The sequence below is a fragment of the Silurus meridionalis genome, chromosome 13 (genome assembly GCF_014805685.1).
Source record: "Silurus meridionalis isolate SWU-2019-XX chromosome 13, ASM1480568v1, whole genome shotgun sequence".
Classification (NCBI taxonomy): Eukaryota; Metazoa; Chordata; class Actinopteri; order Siluriformes; family Siluridae; genus Silurus; species Silurus meridionalis.
Window position 1 is genome coordinate 3154726 of NC_060896.1, and position 19163 is coordinate 3173888.

At 37.4% G+C, this 19163-nt stretch overlaps 1 protein-coding gene and 1 pseudogene across 6 annotated transcripts in view; both read left to right on the forward strand.

The window, feature by feature from the left end:
- The window catches only part of plch1 (phospholipase C, eta 1), an 81974-nt gene extending 68341 nt beyond the window's left edge, over positions 1 to 13633 (forward strand). For 3 of the 6 annotated variants that reach the window (XM_046864757.1, XM_046864758.1, XM_046864756.1), the window contains 9 exons: positions 84 to 263; positions 1485 to 1592; positions 3378 to 3502; positions 3608 to 3692; positions 4707 to 4853; positions 5537 to 5616; positions 7002 to 7061; positions 7385 to 7757; positions 10295 to 13633. In XM_046864757.1, the coding sequence (XP_046720713.1) occupies positions 84 to 263; positions 1485 to 1592; positions 3378 to 3502; positions 3608 to 3692; positions 4707 to 4853; positions 5537 to 5616; positions 7002 to 7061; positions 7385 to 7757; positions 10295 to 12609 (3473 nt within the window). In that variant the 3' untranslated portion in view covers positions 12610 to 13633. Of the gene's footprint in view, positions 1 to 83; positions 264 to 1484; positions 1593 to 3377; positions 3503 to 3607; positions 3693 to 4706; positions 4854 to 5536; positions 5617 to 7001; positions 7062 to 7384; positions 7758 to 9949; positions 9977 to 10294 lie in introns of all 6 variants that reach the window. The other 3 variants (XM_046864760.1, XM_046864761.1, XM_046864759.1) reach the window with 3 other exon arrangements.
- A 2125-nt stretch (positions 13634 to 15758) lies between these two features.
- Positions 15759 to 19163, forward strand: part of LOC124395882 — a 6396-nt pseudogene continuing 2991 nt past the window's right edge.

Here is a 19163-nt window from a genome sequence, read left to right on the forward strand (position 1 = left end):
CATAATAACTAAGATGTTATGACTGAGATGTAGCAACGCCTTGCATTCCTCTCATGATCTTTTCTCTATCTGTCTTTTTTAAGGTCCTGTTGTAAACGTGCTGTCGTTCAGCGAGACACGAGCACACCAGCTGGTGCACCACCGAGCCGAACGCTTTCTGAGCTTCAACCAGCGGCAGCTCTCACGGATTTACCCTTCTGCCTACCGCATCGACTCCAGCAACTTTAACCCCCAGACATACTGGAACGTGGGCTGCCAACTGGGTGAGGGCAGCAGTCCACACTTACACGCCAATGTTCTACCGTAGGAACCAAATGTTTCAGTCAACACAGTTCAATCGAATCAGAAAACTTCAATGATCCCACAGGAAAATTAGGTTGCAGTTGTTCGCAGTACAATTAATATAAATGTAATATTGGAAAATCTTAAATAAAAGTTATATTTTAATTATAGTTGCTGTACAATCAATGAATTTCCAATCTAATTGAAATATACTGTATAAAATGTGTAGCAGCAGTAAAACAGATGGCAGAAAAAGTCAGACTACAATGATATAGTTATAAATCTACTAAAATAATATAATAAATAACTTAAATATACAAAAAAAAATGAGTTTGACATTCAGAGCAAATGCTTGCAAAATGTTGAGAGAACGCACCTGAGAAATCAATGTACAAACAGAATACTGTTCACAAATTATTGTTCACTTCGTAAATAATAAAAGTATAGCATATTTGCTAATAATTAAACCTAAATAAATCAGGCTTTAAAGATGCAAATATGTAAAAAAAAAAAACGATGCATCACGATACAAATGCCAACTTGTACGAGCCTATGAACACTGTTTAAAATCGATGCATCACTACCAGACACACAAAAGGGGAATTTTTGGATTTATAAGAACCATTTGTAAGCAGTAGAAGATAATTAGGCACTCAGGAATAAAATGGCGAGATCTGGTGGAGAAAAACGGAAAATTAACACAATGAAAGAAAAAACAAAAGGCTAGAAAGCTACCTGGAAAAACTACCCCCAGATCCTGACAGACCCCTTATATAAAATGTCTTTGGAGCCCAAGCTTGTGTTTTGTTTAACATGTATATCCATGCATATACCATTAGCCAAATACAGAACATTGGGCTGAAGGGAAAAATAGAGATAATGAAAAGACTGATGAGTCTATTTTATGCCAGAAACCAGACTACATTTGAATGACAGAACAAAACAAATCTGGGAACTCAGAATGAACAAGATGGATAGAGTGACAGCATGAGGCAGTGAGATAGCAAAGGACTTTAAAAAACAAAAGGTGTGCAGACAGAAGAGTGTGTCTGTGTACCGACAGAGTAATAAATCTGTATAAATTGCAGCTGGGACCTCCATTTTCTCCTCTGAGTTTTGTGTGCTCTTGCATGTGATAACCAGAGTAAATAAGTACATGAAAATATATTAAAGTCTCTTTAATGCTGTTTTCTTGCCCCAAGTGGCCTTGAACTATCAGACAGAAGGCCGAATGATGCAGCTGAACAGGGCGAAGTTCATGGTGAACGGAGGAAGCGGATACGTCTTGAAACCTCCACCCATGTGCAACGGTAGGAACATCGCTTTTCAAACGCTGCTAAATACAATATATTCAAAGCTAAACATGTTAATTGATGTCCTTCAGATTTTATTTATTGTTGCTTTCAATATTCAGAATATTTACATTTATTTGATGGTATTTTGTTAACGACAGCTGTTCAGACTTACGGTAGTTTATATTGATATCTGGTTTACATTTATGGCATTTGGAGAAACTTACACTTATATTATGCATACAATTAAACAATTGAGGGTTAGGAAGCATTTGTATATTGGTAGTGCTGGGATTCAAAACTCGCAGTGTTCTGATCAGATGTCCAACCCTCTGGACAAAATCTTACCCACTGAGCGAACCGTTTGCCTCTTTATATTTTACTGAAGCTACAAAACTGATGTATTTTACAAGTAATAAATGTTGTCTTACTTACTTACTCACATTTTAACAATTTTTGTGTAAATCTGTATTTAGAAATTTTAAGTTTACTGTTGACTTTATATTACAGTCCTTTAATTCTTACAAACTTTGGTTCATATAGTGTATTTCCATTTCTTTAAGATAACCAGGATTTATAAAATTCCTGTGTTCAATCTATTTATATTAATGATCAATTTATATGATCAATTATCTCTGAGAATTAGTTGATATTTTCTTAAAAAGAAAAATCCAGATATCTTGTGTTTTCCTCCACAGCCAATGAAAAAATCTATTAATTTATTTATATTTTGTGTTCATTTATTGTTGTGGAACGAACAATTACAGAAGCTCTAAACTATAACTTCATCACCAGCCTCTTTTTTTTATCTCTATTCTGAACCAAATTAAACAAAAATTTGTCTTGTCATTTTCGAGGGAAACTCGAAAGTTTCTGTAGAAATTATTTAGTTACAGGTTGACCTCCAGTTTTTACAAAGTGCTCAGACTGGAGACTAAAGCTTACATAAAAAAATAGGTTTGTTTAGGATAGGATAAGATAAAATAAAATAAGATAAGATGTAAATATATTAGAAAATGTAGAAACATAATACAGTGCATACAACACAATCTATAAATACAGAAGAAGAAAAAAGAGACCACCAATAAGTAGTTAAGCTATTAAACATATTGCACACGGGTAATTATTGCACGGTTTTAACTAAGTGTTATTGCAACAAACTCGGTGACTTTGTTGATATCCATTGTGCAGTTAACATTCACACACGCATACACAAAAGAAAAAAATGTAGTGTTGGAACACAACAAAAATTAATAAACAGTACAAACTTAAAAGGAGCTGCTGCAACAGGCTGCCACTAGGGCGGCGCCTTTATCTCCAGAGGTTTACAGAAGACCTCAGCAAAAACCTCTGCAAGTTTTTCTGTTATATAATTGATTACATATTAGATCAATTATTAATGAGCTAATTTTAGAAGTGGGAGCTTAGTGCTTAAGACTACAGGATACAATCAGAAGGTTGGGTGTATTTCATAGCTGCCACTGTTGGGCCCTTGAGCATGGTCCTTAACACTCTGTGCTCCAGGATTGCTATATCATTTCTAACCGCAGCTACCTAACATTGCTGGGATATATGAAGAATGATTTTCTTTTGACTGTACGAGTGGCAAGTATAAAGCACTTTTTTATCCTTCAATATCAACCTTGTAGCCAGAAGTACTGCCAGAAAAAAAATTATTCAGATTTTCATTGGGACAGAAGGAAACTTTAGCTATGTCCTTCCAGACTACATTTTGTTTACACATCTAAATGTGAATTCTGCTGACTTTTGAAAAAGATGTTTCTGTTTCTTAATGTGTTTCAGGTACCTTTAATCCGTACAGCGATGACCCTCTTCCAGCGTATCCTAAAAAACAGCTGGTACTGAAAATCATTAGCGGGCAGCAGCTTCCTAAACCACCTGACTCCATGCTGGGTGATCGAGGAGAGGTCAGCTCACCAACATCACATTAGTACACATTGTCCATAATTCACTGTAGAACAAAAGATAGTCTGAAATGAAAGCAATTTCTTTGTCCTTGTCCCCCCTTTCAGATTATTGACCCCTTTGTGGAGGTGGAGATCATCGGTCTTCCAGTGGACTGCTGTAAAGAACAGACCCGGGTTGTTGATGATAATGGTTATTATTATTATTATTGTATTATTTGTCTGGCAGAAAACTGAGTGCAAATAGAAGTACAATTTCATGATGGACTAAAGGAAAACTGAATAATGAATGAATAATTATCGGTCAATATTTGATTTCTATGCATTTTCTACTTTTTCTGATCATATTATTTCCACGATTTCACGTCTTTTTCATCAGATTTTTACTATTTTTATTTGTTTGTTTGTTTATTTATATATTCATTACGTTTATGCCATTTAGCAGACGCCTTTATCCAGAGCAACTTTTAACTGAACAGCTGAGGGTTAAGGGGCCTTGCTTAAGGGCCCAGAAGTGGCAGCTTGGCAGTGCTGGGATTTGAACTTGTGACCTTCCCAATTTAAAGTCTAATACCTTAACAACTGTGCTACCACTTCCCATTCATTCATTCATTCATTCATTCATTCATTCATTCATTCATTCATTTATTTATTTATTTATTTATTTATTTATTTATTTATTTATTTATTTATTTATTTATTTATTTATTTATTTAATAAATTAATTTGGTGAATCAATATACCTCACATGATTTACAAGAATAATAGTATTTAATGCAGTGTATCAGCTGGAAATTAAATACTAAACAATAAATGAAATAATAAATGATTTAATAACTGTTTAATAATAATTTTCCTTTTCCATTTATTCATATTGATCTTAGAACTGTTTTTGTTTTTTTTGTCTTACATTTTAATTTATAAATATTTCATGTCCCATGGATTATATTTTGTCTCTCAAAATGTGTGTTCAGTGACGCATTCATTAAATCTATTATAATCTTATTAAAAGCTTTTATTACATAACATTTAAAAATAACAAAAAAAAGGTAAAAATCTACACTTAAAAATCATAGATTCTTTTATGTACCCTTGATATACTCTCTAACTACCCCTAAGGGTATGAAGCATGGTTAACTTGATTATTGGTCAATATTTCTCTAATATCTTGTGTATTTTACTACCTTGCTGTGTGTTTTTACTGCAGGTTTTAACCCGGTGTGGGAGGAAACCCTGTCGTTCACTCTGCACATGCCTGAAACTGCACTCGTACGTTTTCTCGTATGGGATCATGATCCTATTGGGCGAGACTTTGTGGGCCAGAGGACAGTCGCCTTCACCAGCCTCATGCCAGGTGAGAGAAGAGATCGTAAGCCTCTACTGCACCAGTGTGATAACACTGATACGTCATAGCACAATCACCAAGACAGGATGTCTTCTCTGGAGGGCAGATGAATGAGATGAGTGGACTAGAAAACAGGAAAGACTGGATATGGAGGTGTTTTTGTGTGCAGAATGGAATGTTGTGTTCAATGTATGCTAGATGTTACAAGGAGGGAAAATGTAATATATATTTGGATCATAGTATGATTATTTGTGATCTGTTTTGTCTATACTGTGCAACAACAGGCTTTATGATAATTCAGCTTTGCAGAATTCATTTACATTTACGCCATTTGGCAGACGCCCCTAACCTGAGCGACTTACACCCTTTGTCCTTGTTATCAATCATTAAAGTTTACAAGGTTGTTTGTTTGTCTTTATCACTCAATCCAGAGATCTTTTAAATCCTCCAATACCAATATTTTTAAGAACACGTAGTCATCCTTATATATCTATGTCTAGTATAATGTTCTGTAACAGCCACAGAAGCTGTTCGTCCCCTGAAAATCCTGCTGTGTTGAAAAACGTAATGTTACAGCTTTACCCCTGACTGTTAAATGTGATTAATTTGAATATAGTGCTCAATTTATGATTTATGACTTTATGGCCGAGACTTTATATCCAAACTCAGCCTGTTGATCTCCCATGTGACAGGTTATAGACATGTCTATCTGGAGGGGATGATGGAGGCATCCATCTTTGTCCACATTTCAGTGCATGATATCTATGGCAAGGTGAGTATCATGACCGATGTCACTATATCCATTTTCCCCTTGGTCTGCCTTTTTCTCTGATTTGAACTGAATGTCATTCAATTGTCTCGAACATCTCAAACTCTTCAAACTCTTTCAAACTCTTCATGGTTTAATTAAAAAGCAGTGCGATAGGAGCGCTTCGACAGTTCAAGCTGTCCATTTCTGTACCAACACAATTTTTACAAATAAAGTCACAATATTAGCATGAATAAAACATTTGCAATTATTGCATTATTTATTGGATTAATTATTGCAGTATTAATGCTCGTACCACCACAATCTATTTTCGATCCCAAGTCGTGGAAGCTGTCAATTTTTTTGGGACGTGATATCTGAGTAGTTATGATGTTGGACGTCTAATCAGAATATTTTTACATCTGAATTAAAATCACAGCACCCCCAAGCTGCCACTGTCGGGCCCTTCGAGCAAGGCCCTTAACCTCAACTACTCAAATGTGTAAATGAGATCAGTATAAATCGCTCTGGATGAGTGTCTCTGCCAAAATGCTGTAAATGTAATTAACTGAGAAGTAGAAAGATGGAATATATGCATTTAAAATAGACCTATTCTTAAATATCCACTTTAATAAAGAAAATAATCTTAATAGCTTTATGTTATATCTATCAAATTCTTAAATATGAAATGGTCTAATAATGTTGACTGATTTTCTTTAACAGCAGGATTGAAAGGGACGTGAATGTCTACACTTGACTGGCAGAGAGACAGAAAGACAGATAGATACATTTATTCATCCCAGAGGGAAATTCACAATAATATAATACATTCAAAACATATTTTTGAATCTATTACATGGATTTAAGGAAGAACATGATCAAGGTTTGAGTTAGTAAAAATTACCTTTACCCTATATTAGACAATCAAAACTTAATTGTAAATATAAAGCAAATGTATACTATATTTATAACTAGATTTTTGTGCACGATTAAAATGAAACTGAAATGAAAATCCAGACTACAGTAAAATGAAATAAAAAATAAAAACTAGTAATATTTTTGATGCATTAGAATGTTTTTTTTTTTGTTTTTTTTGGAAACTTAACTGTAACCATTTGCATTTTTTCTCCTATTAGACTAAACAAAGTGAGAATAAATTAGCTTTTGAGGGAAAATAACCTAATTATAATATATGGTTAATAGATCATAATAATTATATAGTTGTTTCACAATATTCGATTAAAACAATAAAACAATTAGACAGATCAACAGTATGGTGTGTTGTTCTTTAATGAAGAAATCACTTTTTAAATTTGCTTTTAAGGAAATAAAACAGCATTAAATATACACTGTTATCATACTAAAGAAAGTTGTGTTGCTGTACTATCTATCATCTTTCTACTTTCCAGTGGAGTCCTCTAGTCCTCAATCCCAGCTTTACCATATTGCACTTTCTAGGAGCTAGCAAGGTACAATAAGTGTACTGAGTGTGCTGCATGAAACTGCATGATACTAAACTCTGCATTGTTCTACATGTGAAAGCTGCTGTTTTGATTGTATCTGCTATTCGCAGCATTCAGTTTTTTCCCCCACAATGTCTGTTAAAATGTGATTGGCTTGTTTTGTCTGTGTAATGTGGCACCATCTGTGGGTCATGCAGAGTATTGCTGTCCTAGTTACTGTATTTAATTTGTGTGTGTGTGCAGTTAAATACAGTAGGTTTCAAGCATGTGATCAATCTTGTGTTGAATTCGTGTAAATCATCTTGACCTTGCATTCTCCCCCACCCTAGGGTCGTCAGTTACGGGGTTTCCGGGGTCTGTTCAGCAGGGGTTCCAAGTGCTCCGTGGACACACAAATTGGTGTTCTACCACGTAAGCGCTCTTTGAGTAACCACCTGCTGCGCAGAACGGCTAGTGCTCCTGCCAAGGGACGCAAGAAGACCAAAACGGTACTGTCCGAAACCTCGCTAGACAAGGAGGAAAGCAGCAATGGGGACATCAAGAAACCAGCTCTGGAGAAGAGAGTGGGCCCCAGGATGGGCACCAGGATGGGCCTCCAGCACCGGCCAGTCTCCATGCCTCTGGAGAGGCTCCTGCAGGGCCGGCTTACCGTATCCTCTTCCGAACAAGATGGACCTGATACTGGCACTAGCACTATAATTGGTGAGCTTAATGAGCAATGGCATTGACCAATAGCTTTATAAATTTCATATTATTATTATTACTCACATTATAGTTTTTTGTACACATTTAAAATAAAATCAACAAAAGAGTAAAGCAAAGTAACAGTTTCTCCATCCTGGGCTGAACCCACATAAACTATAACACTGTTATGACAGGGGCAGAAAACACAGCCAATCAGGAGCCACAGCTGATAGAAAGCCATGCATTTTTTCCTTCCTTCCTTCCTTCCTTCCTTCCTTCCTTCCTTCCTTCCTTCCTTCCTTCCTTCCTTCTTTCCTTCTATGCTTACTTCCTTCATTCTATCTTTCCTTCCTTCCTTCCTTCATTCTATCCTTCCTTCCTTCCTTCTATCCTTCCTTCCTTCTATCCTTCCTTCCTTCCTTCCTTCCTTCCTTCCTTCCTTCCTTCCTTCCTTCCTTCCTTTATTCTATGCTTCTTTCCTTCCTTCCTTCCTTCCTTTCTTCCTTCATTCTATCCTTCCTTCCTTCCTTCCTTCCTTTATTCTATGCTTCCTTCCTTCCTTCCTTCCTTCCTTCCTTCCTTCCTTTCTTCCTTCATTCTATCCTTCCTTCCTTCCTTCCTTCCTCCCTTTCTACCTGCCTAAGCAATAGCTTCCTTCCAAAGTAATGGCTTTATCCTCATTAGAGTTGAAGAAGTCAGACTTTGCAGTTAAGTTTGGACTGAAGCACCTCAAAACGCCAACAAACACCATGTAGACTTACTGTGTAACCAGAACATCACACTTTGGCACACTGTAACATTAACAGTTGCATTCAATACCCTATAAAATCCCTTAATCTTTCAGAATTTGAAACACATTTTATTTACCAACATAATTAAACAAATGGCACCCACACCTGCATGTTCTCTCTGTGGGTTTCCCTGAATAAGTGTTTACATACTCGAATCAGAATTGCCAAGTCTTGTCTATAGAAGAATCGTGTGTGTGTGTGTGTGTGTGTGTGTGTGTGTGTGTTGGGGCACCAGGTAGTCAACAAGTGTTAAGACAACTTATTCTCTTTCACACACAGCACACATAAACGACTTTCTAATAAAGCGACCAAAATGACCTGTCAAGTGACTGACGAAACAAAACCTTTTTATCTCTTTAAAGTTCAAATGAAAAGCAATGCGGATACGCATTCGAAAAAAAAAGATTCCTCACAGCATTTTAAAGCTACGATGTACAGAACATCGCACGATGATATCGAAAAAAAATGTATAAAAAAATGTTTAATTAATAAACTCCACAAAAAAGAACTAATAAATAACTGCAGACAGGATTTGCATTTCACAAGTTAGCAAATCAAATTAAATGGGCTATGAAAAACAATGGAAAATGAATTTAAAGAATCAAATTTGAACAGAATATACCTTTACAGAATTTTACAGACATTGTTAAATATTTAAATACCTACTGCCAAAATGCTCTTGTGTAATCACAGGTTATGGAAGGTGAAACTAAAATCTGTCACAGGAGTGGTTGGATTAATTATGCAGGTTAAAATGATTTATTAAAAACTTCTTTCTATTCACAATTATATTTACAGCATTACATAATAAGCTGTTTATTAACACATCAGGGAAAAACTGCTAGTTGAATGTGAAATCAGACATTGAGCACCCCATATAACTACAATAGCATGATTATAACACCTCTGGGAAGACTGTCTGATTGTGGACTGTGAGATTTGAAGGATCGAAGCATCGAATCTTTGACTATTCGAGGTCACTAGTAGTTCTATGGGAGCTACAACCCCCCACTCACCCCCCATACTCGTGCACCAGACCTGGTAAAATTATGGGTGTATGGACTTAAAACAAATCTGGTAGATTGAATTTTTACAGTCAGTTCTACTTAAATGTAGTTTAAGTACAAATAACTTGAGTTCAGACAATAGCAGATATCAAACCAGAAACAGGTAATTGAAGGTTTATTACAACCAGTGAAATATATTTCTTTGAAAATGTTTAACGTTTGTTGAAACATTTCTTTCAAACATGATGTATTTCATATATCTTCCCTTTGTTCCCTACACATGCTCATTATTTTTAATCCACTTGTATTGCACTATGCTTGCACATGCTTTAAAAACAGGCACACTTTTCCTCCTTAAGACTTTAACTTGCTTTTTGTCTTGTTCTGTCTTTACTATCGTTCCTCTTTATAGTAGAAAACTGACTAGGAACCCGAGCAGGTAATCCACCAGCCTTACTCTGGTTGCATCATCTAAAATGTCTGTTCTTGCCTTTAAAGTAATGATTTCTGTGACTTTTGATTTATTGGTTTCGAGCTGTATCAGATCATGTTGTCCGCATTGCTTATTGTTGTAAACATGAACCTAAGCAGAAGATGGCTGTGGTCTACATTGTCTTGTTCTCAAACCCTTCTCTCATGGTCCTATGTGGTGGCACATTCCATTTGTTCTTGTGAATCAAGTGGATTTTTTTTGGTGTTTTGAAGTTTTAAGCTAAATTCAGTGAAATCTGACACTTATTTCTTTTTCAACCCGCAGATTTGTTCCCGGAGAAGCCGAGGTCTGCTTCTGTAGATCACCTTATTGAAACCTCCTCAGAAATCCCAGACGATAATACCGACTATACACAACAAATCCAGCCAATTACCACTGACTATATAGAAACCGCTGAAACTTCTTACTTCATGATAGAAGGTTGTGGTGAAACCAGCACTGATGTTCTTGCAGAACCACTCAGCCGGAGTTTGACCCTGCAAACCAAAGCTTCTTCTCAAGGGCCTACTAAAGGTCATTTAAGACTCTTGGATCAACGTGACTGTCATGATAGTTTGCAGACTGAGTTCCACCAAAGGCAAGATCTTAAAAGTAACCAAATAACCAAAGCAGCTTTACATTCTGTCTCTTTTGTTTCACCACCCCTTCCACCTCCCCTTCCATCCACATTGCATCAGTCTGACCAGCAAGATCAGAAGTCCCTCTACGACAGTGCTCTCTCTCACCTTATTGATGCTGTGTCCCTAGGCAATGAGTATGACACTTGTGGCTCCATATCAGCTCTTATTGGACAGTATGAAGATTCTGCTGAACAGAGTACTTTAAATCAGTCATCAGCATCTCAGCCTCCTCAGGTGTCTGTTCAACCACTCAACAACAAGCTATTCAGCACCCCACAAAAAAAAAATATCCAGGACTCTTTACAAAAATCTCAACAACCTGATGAAAAACACATTGCTTGTAGTCCTGAGACCAGTGAATCGACTGTCTTTACAATTTTAGATGAGCAAGTGCTTTCTCTTGTTTCTGCTTATGACATTCCTGATCAGACCATTTGCAAAAACTTAGAGAACTTGGAGTGTATGTCCGCAGATGGCAGCAGAGGTCCCACTATTTCCATGATACCTTTCAGGAAAACAGTAGAAGAAAACAGTGGATGGGACTCTCATAGGGATAAAAGTTACAAAGCCCAGTTCCAACCCCCTACATTTTCAAGAAACTGGGATTATGGGAGTTACAAAGACACCTCGATTAACAGCACAGCCTCCGAGCGTTTCCTCATCTGTCATGACTCAGCAAGCAGCAGCTTGTTGGAGGTGGAGGTCAGTGTGGACGGAGATCCTTTGGACACAACTCTGGTACCATCACATCCAGAGTCAGGACAGAATACTCTTTATTTACCACCTTCAATAAGCAAAAAGGCATATAAACCCACAGAGTCATCACGGTTTCATAGTTCTTCCCCACACAAGCCTTTTATTTGCAGTGGTCACCTGCATGACTACTCAATTAACCAACCCCAAACAGAGCAGTTTAACACAAGTAATGTTGCCATATCTGGACATTTTCAACCTGGTATAGTCAATGGGGTTACTCATAACATCAGACACGTTGGGACTAAGGACAAAAATGGTATAATTTGCAAAACACAGCACTTCCAGAATGGCTTTTCATCCTCAGATTGTCTTTTAAGGACTCAAGACATCAACTCTCAACAACAGAATAATTGTTACATGCCTGGTTCTGTAAGTAACATGATCTATAGTTCTGTGGAATACAGAGATACCGTTGTTCCAACAAAGCAATATTCCAAGTCCTTGCAACAAAACCAGGCTTTGAAACAAACCAATTCTGAGATATACAAAGGGATATACCTTGTTGGATCTCCAGTCCCAACAGCTCCAAGTCCTTGTAAGTCCAAGAGCTTGGGTGACTTAACATCTGAAGATATCTCATGCAACTTCCAGAGCAAATACAAAGTGATCAGTCGCAGCTTCATCACTCCAGTGATGCAAGACCACAAACGGAAGTGTGGGCGGGCTAAACAGCCACCAGTTTCAGACCCCTTGACAGAACAGCTTCGTAAACTGGTGACTTTAGATGAAGTGGACCCCCAATCCACTCTCTCTCAATTGCGATCTATCCCTAAGTCTTTTTCTGCATTGCCATCAGTGCCACTGAATTCCGTTGTTTCCACAGAGGACTCAAATGACCCTCCTCCATTCCTGTCACGGAAGCTTTCCTCGCGTAGCCAGAGTCGCGTGCGCCACATAGCCAGCCGCGCCCGAGAAAAGCAGCAGGAGGCACTCAAGGTACGACCTGCAGGGGGCACTCCTGATGTGGTCCTACGCAATAAGGCAGTTTCTTCTCAAAATCCCCCTATTAATAGGCATTCTACTGGCTCATACATTGCTGGGTACTTGGAGCAGGTAGGCTTGAAGGACCGTGGCCTGCCTGAGGGATCCTGCAGGACATTTTGTTACGGTGCCCATGATCGATGTTATGCTGATGACTCTGTCATCCCTCACAATTCCCATTCTTCCTCTGAACCGGAAGTCTACTTCCTTTTAAGACTTTGAAATTATCTTCCTTTTTTGCCTGTATACAAACTTGCTGCCATTGTGAATTTCCTTCCAGTTTTTTAAAACATTTCTCAGACCATAAGGCTGTACTTGTGCTGTCAGAATACACACTACTGTACCAGCTCCCCGGAAAATAGTGCACTCTTAGACACAAGTACAGGTTTTGAAATTGAAGCTTCCAGTACTGTGTAAATATGACCATATATCCTGGACAAGCAAGTTCCTGTCTTAGATGCACTACACCAAACTAGTCTAAGTCATGCTTTTAAATGTTGCTGTTTACTGTATGTATTGTAGAAATAAGTTTAATGATGTTTTTTTTTTTTTTTTTTAAACATAAATCTTCCAATCTTTCGGTCTTACGTTTTGTCCCTTTTTAAATAGTTATTAATTGATTAGAGGGGCTTCCATTCTAAAACATATAAATTGTTGTATCTCCTTTCGTTATTTGTCGATTGTGTTTGTATATTCATTGTCAAATTTGACCCTATTTAAGGCCCTATGGGTTTTAAATCTGATTATTATATGTGGTGTTACAGCATGTGAACTGTGGACATATTCAGCATGACTATGCACAGATAATAGGTAGACGTGTCTGTGCCCAGTTTATGTAAAACATTTTACTTTGTTTCATGATCACAGGACAAAAACCTGACAGCTAGTTTCGCTTACTCTTTCTTTAGGGCAAGAATTTATTGATTATATTAGCTACTTTAGTTTCAAGAAGAAAAAAAAACCCTGTGAGGTTAAAGTTTTTATTTTTGTAATTGTTTTGATACAGATAGCAAAAAAAAAGACATTTGATGGTCTGATTATTTTTCTTTCTTTCAAAAAGAAAGTGTTTTACAGTTCTAGCACAACTAGCCTGTGGCATTATCAGGTATGGGTTATTACAACTTGCGTTTTTATGTTTTTGTGTTAAAGGGCATTCTTTTGATTTTTGCGTTCGATTTTTGCCATTAAAATGCTCCTCGGAATTTTCTTACCAATGCAATAAAGTACTGTTTGTCATTAAATTCAACAGCATGGTTCAATTGAATTGTATGTGTATAGTGCTTTTAACAATGAATATTGTCATAATAATAAAACAGCTGGAGGTAACAGTCACAAGAAAAAAAAGTCTGGGGTAAGACACCTTGAAAGGAACCGGACCCAAAAACGAGGAAATCCATACTTCTCTGGGTGAGCTTGGATATTTAGAGTAGAACTGATTACAGAATACAGGTGTATGAAACAACCAAAGACAAACGGTTCTAACAGGGTGTTCATTTGTGCAGATTGTTATGATCAGAGGAGTAATTATTACTGTAGGTAGAATCCAGGTCAATTTACATTTATGGCATTTCAAATAAAAATCTAATCAAATTTTATTTGTCACATACACATTCATACAGAGTGCGACATGTAGTGAAATGCCTGTCCAACATGTAAAGAAAAAATTGTATCTAAAAATAAAATGAAAATATAACATAAGTATAGAAAAAAAATATATGGATGAAAAAATTTTCATTTATATATACTTGCATATATATGTATGCAAGAATTAGGCAGGAAGGGATGGATACGTATATGACATAGATATTGACAGAAGAACAGATTTAAAATGTCCCAGTGTGTCCTTAAAGTGTCTATGTGCTGATATTAAATTGACACTGTGCTGAACCAGTCTAGTGTTAAAGTGTCAGTTGTGTAATTGCGCAAAAAAAAAAAAAATCCAGATGCCCTTATCAGGAGTGACTTACAATGATCTCATTCATACCATTGAGCAGAGGGTTAAGGGCCTTGACCAAGGGCCCAGCAGTGGCAGCATGATTTTAACTCCCCAACGTCGGATCAGTAGGAGAATGCTGAGGATGGATCCACCAGGAAGGAGGAAAAGAGGAAGACCAAGGAGGAGGTTTATGGATGTGGTGAAGGAAGACATGTAGGAAGTTGGGTTAAAAGAGGCAGATGTAGAGGACAGGGGGGGTATGGGGACGGATGATCCGCTGTGGCGCCCCCTAATGGGAGAAGCCGAAGGAAAAAGAAGACGAATTTTCTACACTTTTCTGGTTAGATGTTGGAGTGTGCTTGTGTACATTTGTGTTCATCATCCACAAGGGTTCTATTAATGTCAGGTACATATATAGGTGAGGTCAGTTCTAATTCATCCCAAAGGTGTTCAGCAGGGTTTGAGATCAGAGCTGCATAGCAGGAGATCTTCATCTCCAAATCATGTAAACTTTCCAAGTTCAAGTGAACGCATCCAGAGACGTCCTGTTCATTTGTGTGCCTCAAGCTTTGTGGTAACTGTTTGGAGAAGAGCCTCTTATGGCAGGAAAGGTCAGGTGTCCCAATACTTTTGTCCATATAGTGTATTTACATATATAGCATTTGGCAGATGTGCTTATCCAAAACAACTTACAATTACCTCATTCATATCACTAAACAGTTGAGGGTTAAGGGCCCATGGGTGGAAGCTTGGTGGTGCTGGGATTTGACCTCACAACCCTCTGATCAGAAGTCCAACACCTTAATCACTGAGCTAAAACCTCCCCAGTATTGGTTACCACAGTTCATGTTGGCAACTCACAGGTGATACATAGATAGATAGATAGATAGATAGATAGATAGATAGATAGATAGATAGATAGATAGATAGATAGATAGATAGATAGATAGATGGATAGCATCTACCAAAAGTGCAAAAATTAGCAAAAAGGCAATTGGTGAGTTTTAATACATGATCCCATCGTTTTTATTATTTGTCTGGCACTTGTATTGTATTACATATTAATCACATAATCATATTGGAAGCATGCAAAGTGTTACAGAAATACAATATTAATTCATGTACATTGATATCTAAATCTACCAAAATACACTGAGATGAAAAGGCCAAATATTTTGAAGACTTTCTAAAAAAAACTGAAAACAACAAATCACTCTTTGAATCCCTCTGCACCGCCACTCAGCTATGTGTTAATTGCTAATTGTTGACTCTAATCCTAAGGCCCGGGAGAAGGAAATTATTTTGGAGCCCATGGAACACTTTAGGCCATGTTTTTTTTAAATATCTCTTAGGACGTTGTAAGTATTAGAAATAGCTACAGAAACTGTGTGCAGCCAGAGGAAGGCTGAGCAGTGAAGCTTCAACACATCACCACATGACTGCTGTAGACCTTTTTCCCTGCCTGACCCTGCTGCCATTATTACTATGGGTAGGCTGTGAGGTTGCACTGGGGATCTCTCAGGATTATAGATGTGTATACCTGGACCATGCAGAGCATCTCGATGCTGTGGGTCTGTCTCAGGACGGAGACGTGGTCCTCGGTGCACTCATCAATTTCTACCTGCTGCCTCCGACCCTTGACTTGAGCTTCACCAAAGAACCGTACCTGCAGTCCTGCTCCGAGTGAGTTGCTGCCTCTAGTTCTTTCTTTACAAATATATAAAACATTTTTTTTATTTTTTATTGCTTATGATTTCTCTTTAAAGGTGGACCTGAACAATGATGACATTTTTTTTCTTAATGCATGATTAGTATAAATATTGTCATCCGATTGCATTTGCAGGACGCTGTATGCATCTGATTTTGGTAAAAACATAACTGCATTGTTTCAATCGTTGTAATGTAGTGCAAATTCTTTAACAAGACATTTTTTATATATCAGCTTTTCAAAAATCTCTGTCGCTTTCATGAGGGAAATCATTCAAGCAGTTCCACAATACAAACAGCTGGAGAATTGCATGCTTCAGTAACAATGTTACACTAAGGACGTGTTTATTAAAAACTGTGACATTATTCAAATTTTAATAATTTTATTCTCTTTTTTTAATGCAGTAAAATCCAGTGTATTTAACTCATGCATTTATGCAACTTATGCATTTTATGTAACATGTCAATTTTTTTTTGTACATGCTGTTTTTCAGTTTATTTTGTAATTAGGACTAATTTAAATAGCAGTATTCTTGCTAGCTTTATTTATAAGCTTTTAATTGTGTGTAATGCTCTACAATATACACATGAAGCTTCTTTTAATCAAATACTAAAAAAGTAGTTTTGTATATTTAATAAATTCTTTATTACATTTATTATTTATGTTTATTGAAATGCTTCTGCTCTATGTAAAGTCCTGTTTTGTTTCACCTACAGTTTTTTCTGAATATTATCCAGCTATTATCCTTCTCCTTTCCTGTTTCAGATTTCAGGAGAGTCCTGTGCAATGGGCTCAGGCTGTCGTATTCGCCGTGGAGGAGATCAACAGAAACCCGTATTTGCTCCCGGGGGTTCGACTCGGCTACCGGATCATGGACAGCTGCACACGGTATCCTCATAGCCTGAGAGCGGTCATGTCCATGATCAGTGGAGGGAACGGCACCTGTGAGACCACCAGGCCTGCCAAGCTCATCATTGGAGACTCTGCTTCCACACAGTGTATTATTCTGTCCAGAGTTCTGAGCCCACTGCGTGTTCCAATGGTGAGTGTCATGTTGAGCAGTACAAGAAGGTAAATAAATAGACACCAAGCCATTATATAGTGAGAATAATGAGCGCATTTGTCAAATTGGCTGTAATTCAATGATCCCTATGGGTTTGTAAAACATAGCCAGGGGGTCTATGAGCTTTAGATTTTGTTACTGTGGTGGAAATCTCTAGCCATCAAGATCATTGATTTTCAATATAGATATTATACAGTATCATGCAAAAAAGCAACCTTCTGGTTTATTATCCGAAGTAATTTTTAAAATAATTATTGTAATGAATGCAAAATATGCTAATTAAACACATTTCTGTCAAACAGCTATGCAGTACTTATTAGTACTTCTACTGTATTTATGCAGATCAAGGTTAAAGTTTTATGCTACACATAAAATATTTACATAATTCGTTCTTCTTAATGTTCTCTAAATTCTCAAATGTACTGAATTTATCCTAAGGTATTGAAGTACTGCATTAGGTTCAGAGATTTATTGTAGATATTTGTCTGGTCTTTTCATTTAAAGGTCCAAATCCAAAGCCTCAAATAGCACAAAAACATGTTTGTCTAAGTTTAAGTATCCCTGTGTAGAAATCTGAATAAAGCTAATAATGTTATTCATGCTGCTTGATAGGATGTCGGATTCATGATCCTGATTCAGGACTGTATTTGGACCCACCCGGTCCATTCTGATGCCTTGATAGCCTAGATATTGCATGTCATGCCCTAATGATTAGGGAAAAACTTTAAGTCCAAATCTCAGACATTCTGCATTGAAAAAATGAATGTTCTATTTTTCTTTATTTTTGCTTATAAATGCAGTTTACATCACAGAAGACAGAGGGCAGTAGAATGCAATTTCCATGGCTCAACAGTATTTCTATTTGTAGAAGGCCAAATTGGGGATTTGCTGATTTTTAATGATACATTTTTTTGGTAATACATTACATGAAAATAGAATTAGTTTGAACAATTTTATTTTTAGGTTTTGATCAATATGTTTACTTAAGATGCGAATATTGACTGTTTCTCCCTCAGATCAGCTACCTGGCTACATGTGTGTGTCTCAGTAACAGACGAGAGTATCCCAATTTCTTTCGCACCATCCCCAGTGACATGTACCAGGCTCGCACTATGGCCCAGATGGCCAAACGCTTCGGTTGGACCTGGGTCGGTGCAGTGGTTGCAGACAATGATTATGGACTCCAGGCTGTGCAGGCATTTCAGGAAGAGACGAAAGGGACCAGCATCTGCCTGGCTTTTGTCAGCACTCTTCTTCGTGAGAGACTGGTGAAGATGTGGATCGTGCCGTAAAGATGGTGCAGAGCTCATCTGCTCGTGTGATCATGGTGTTCGCTTGGTATGTGGATGTAGAAGTTTTCCTCACTGAGCTGGTTCGCAGAAACGTAACCGATCGCCAGTTCCTGGCCAGTGAGATCTGGAGCACCAGTAGCCTTCTCTTGAGCAACCCTGAGCTCTTTACCATTACTGAAGGCACACTAGGAGTGGCTGTTAGGAGTGCACCTATTCCTGGATTTGAGAAACACCTCCGTGAGCTCCATCCCTCTCGATATCCTCAAGACATGATACTGAGAGTGTTATGGGAGAGGACGTTTGGCTGCAGCCCAGTACAGAACAACATGGTGGCTTCTCAGAGTGGTTTACCACCATGCAGTGGGAAGGAGAGTCTAGAGGGAATTCAGAATGGCGTTACAGACGTCTCCAACTTAAGAACCACTTATAACGTCTATCTGGCTGTTTATGCAGCTGCACATGCGCTTCACTCTCTACTGGCCTGCACTGCACCTACCAGTTCTGACCCCACAGTGACCCCACGCTGCTCTGCTCCAGACATCATCACAACACAACAGGTAATGCTCTGTAATTCATAACAACATTTTATTTCATTCATATGAATGTTTTAAATTTGTTCATTGATAACGCTGGTCAAATTCAGTGATATGTTTCATTAAATCCAAACAATGTATTGAGTATTTAAGGAATAAAAGTACTAAAAACTACTAAAACCTTGTGGCTTTGACACAAGGTTTCCTGTTATCATTTAGCTATAAATATTATTTTTTCACTTAT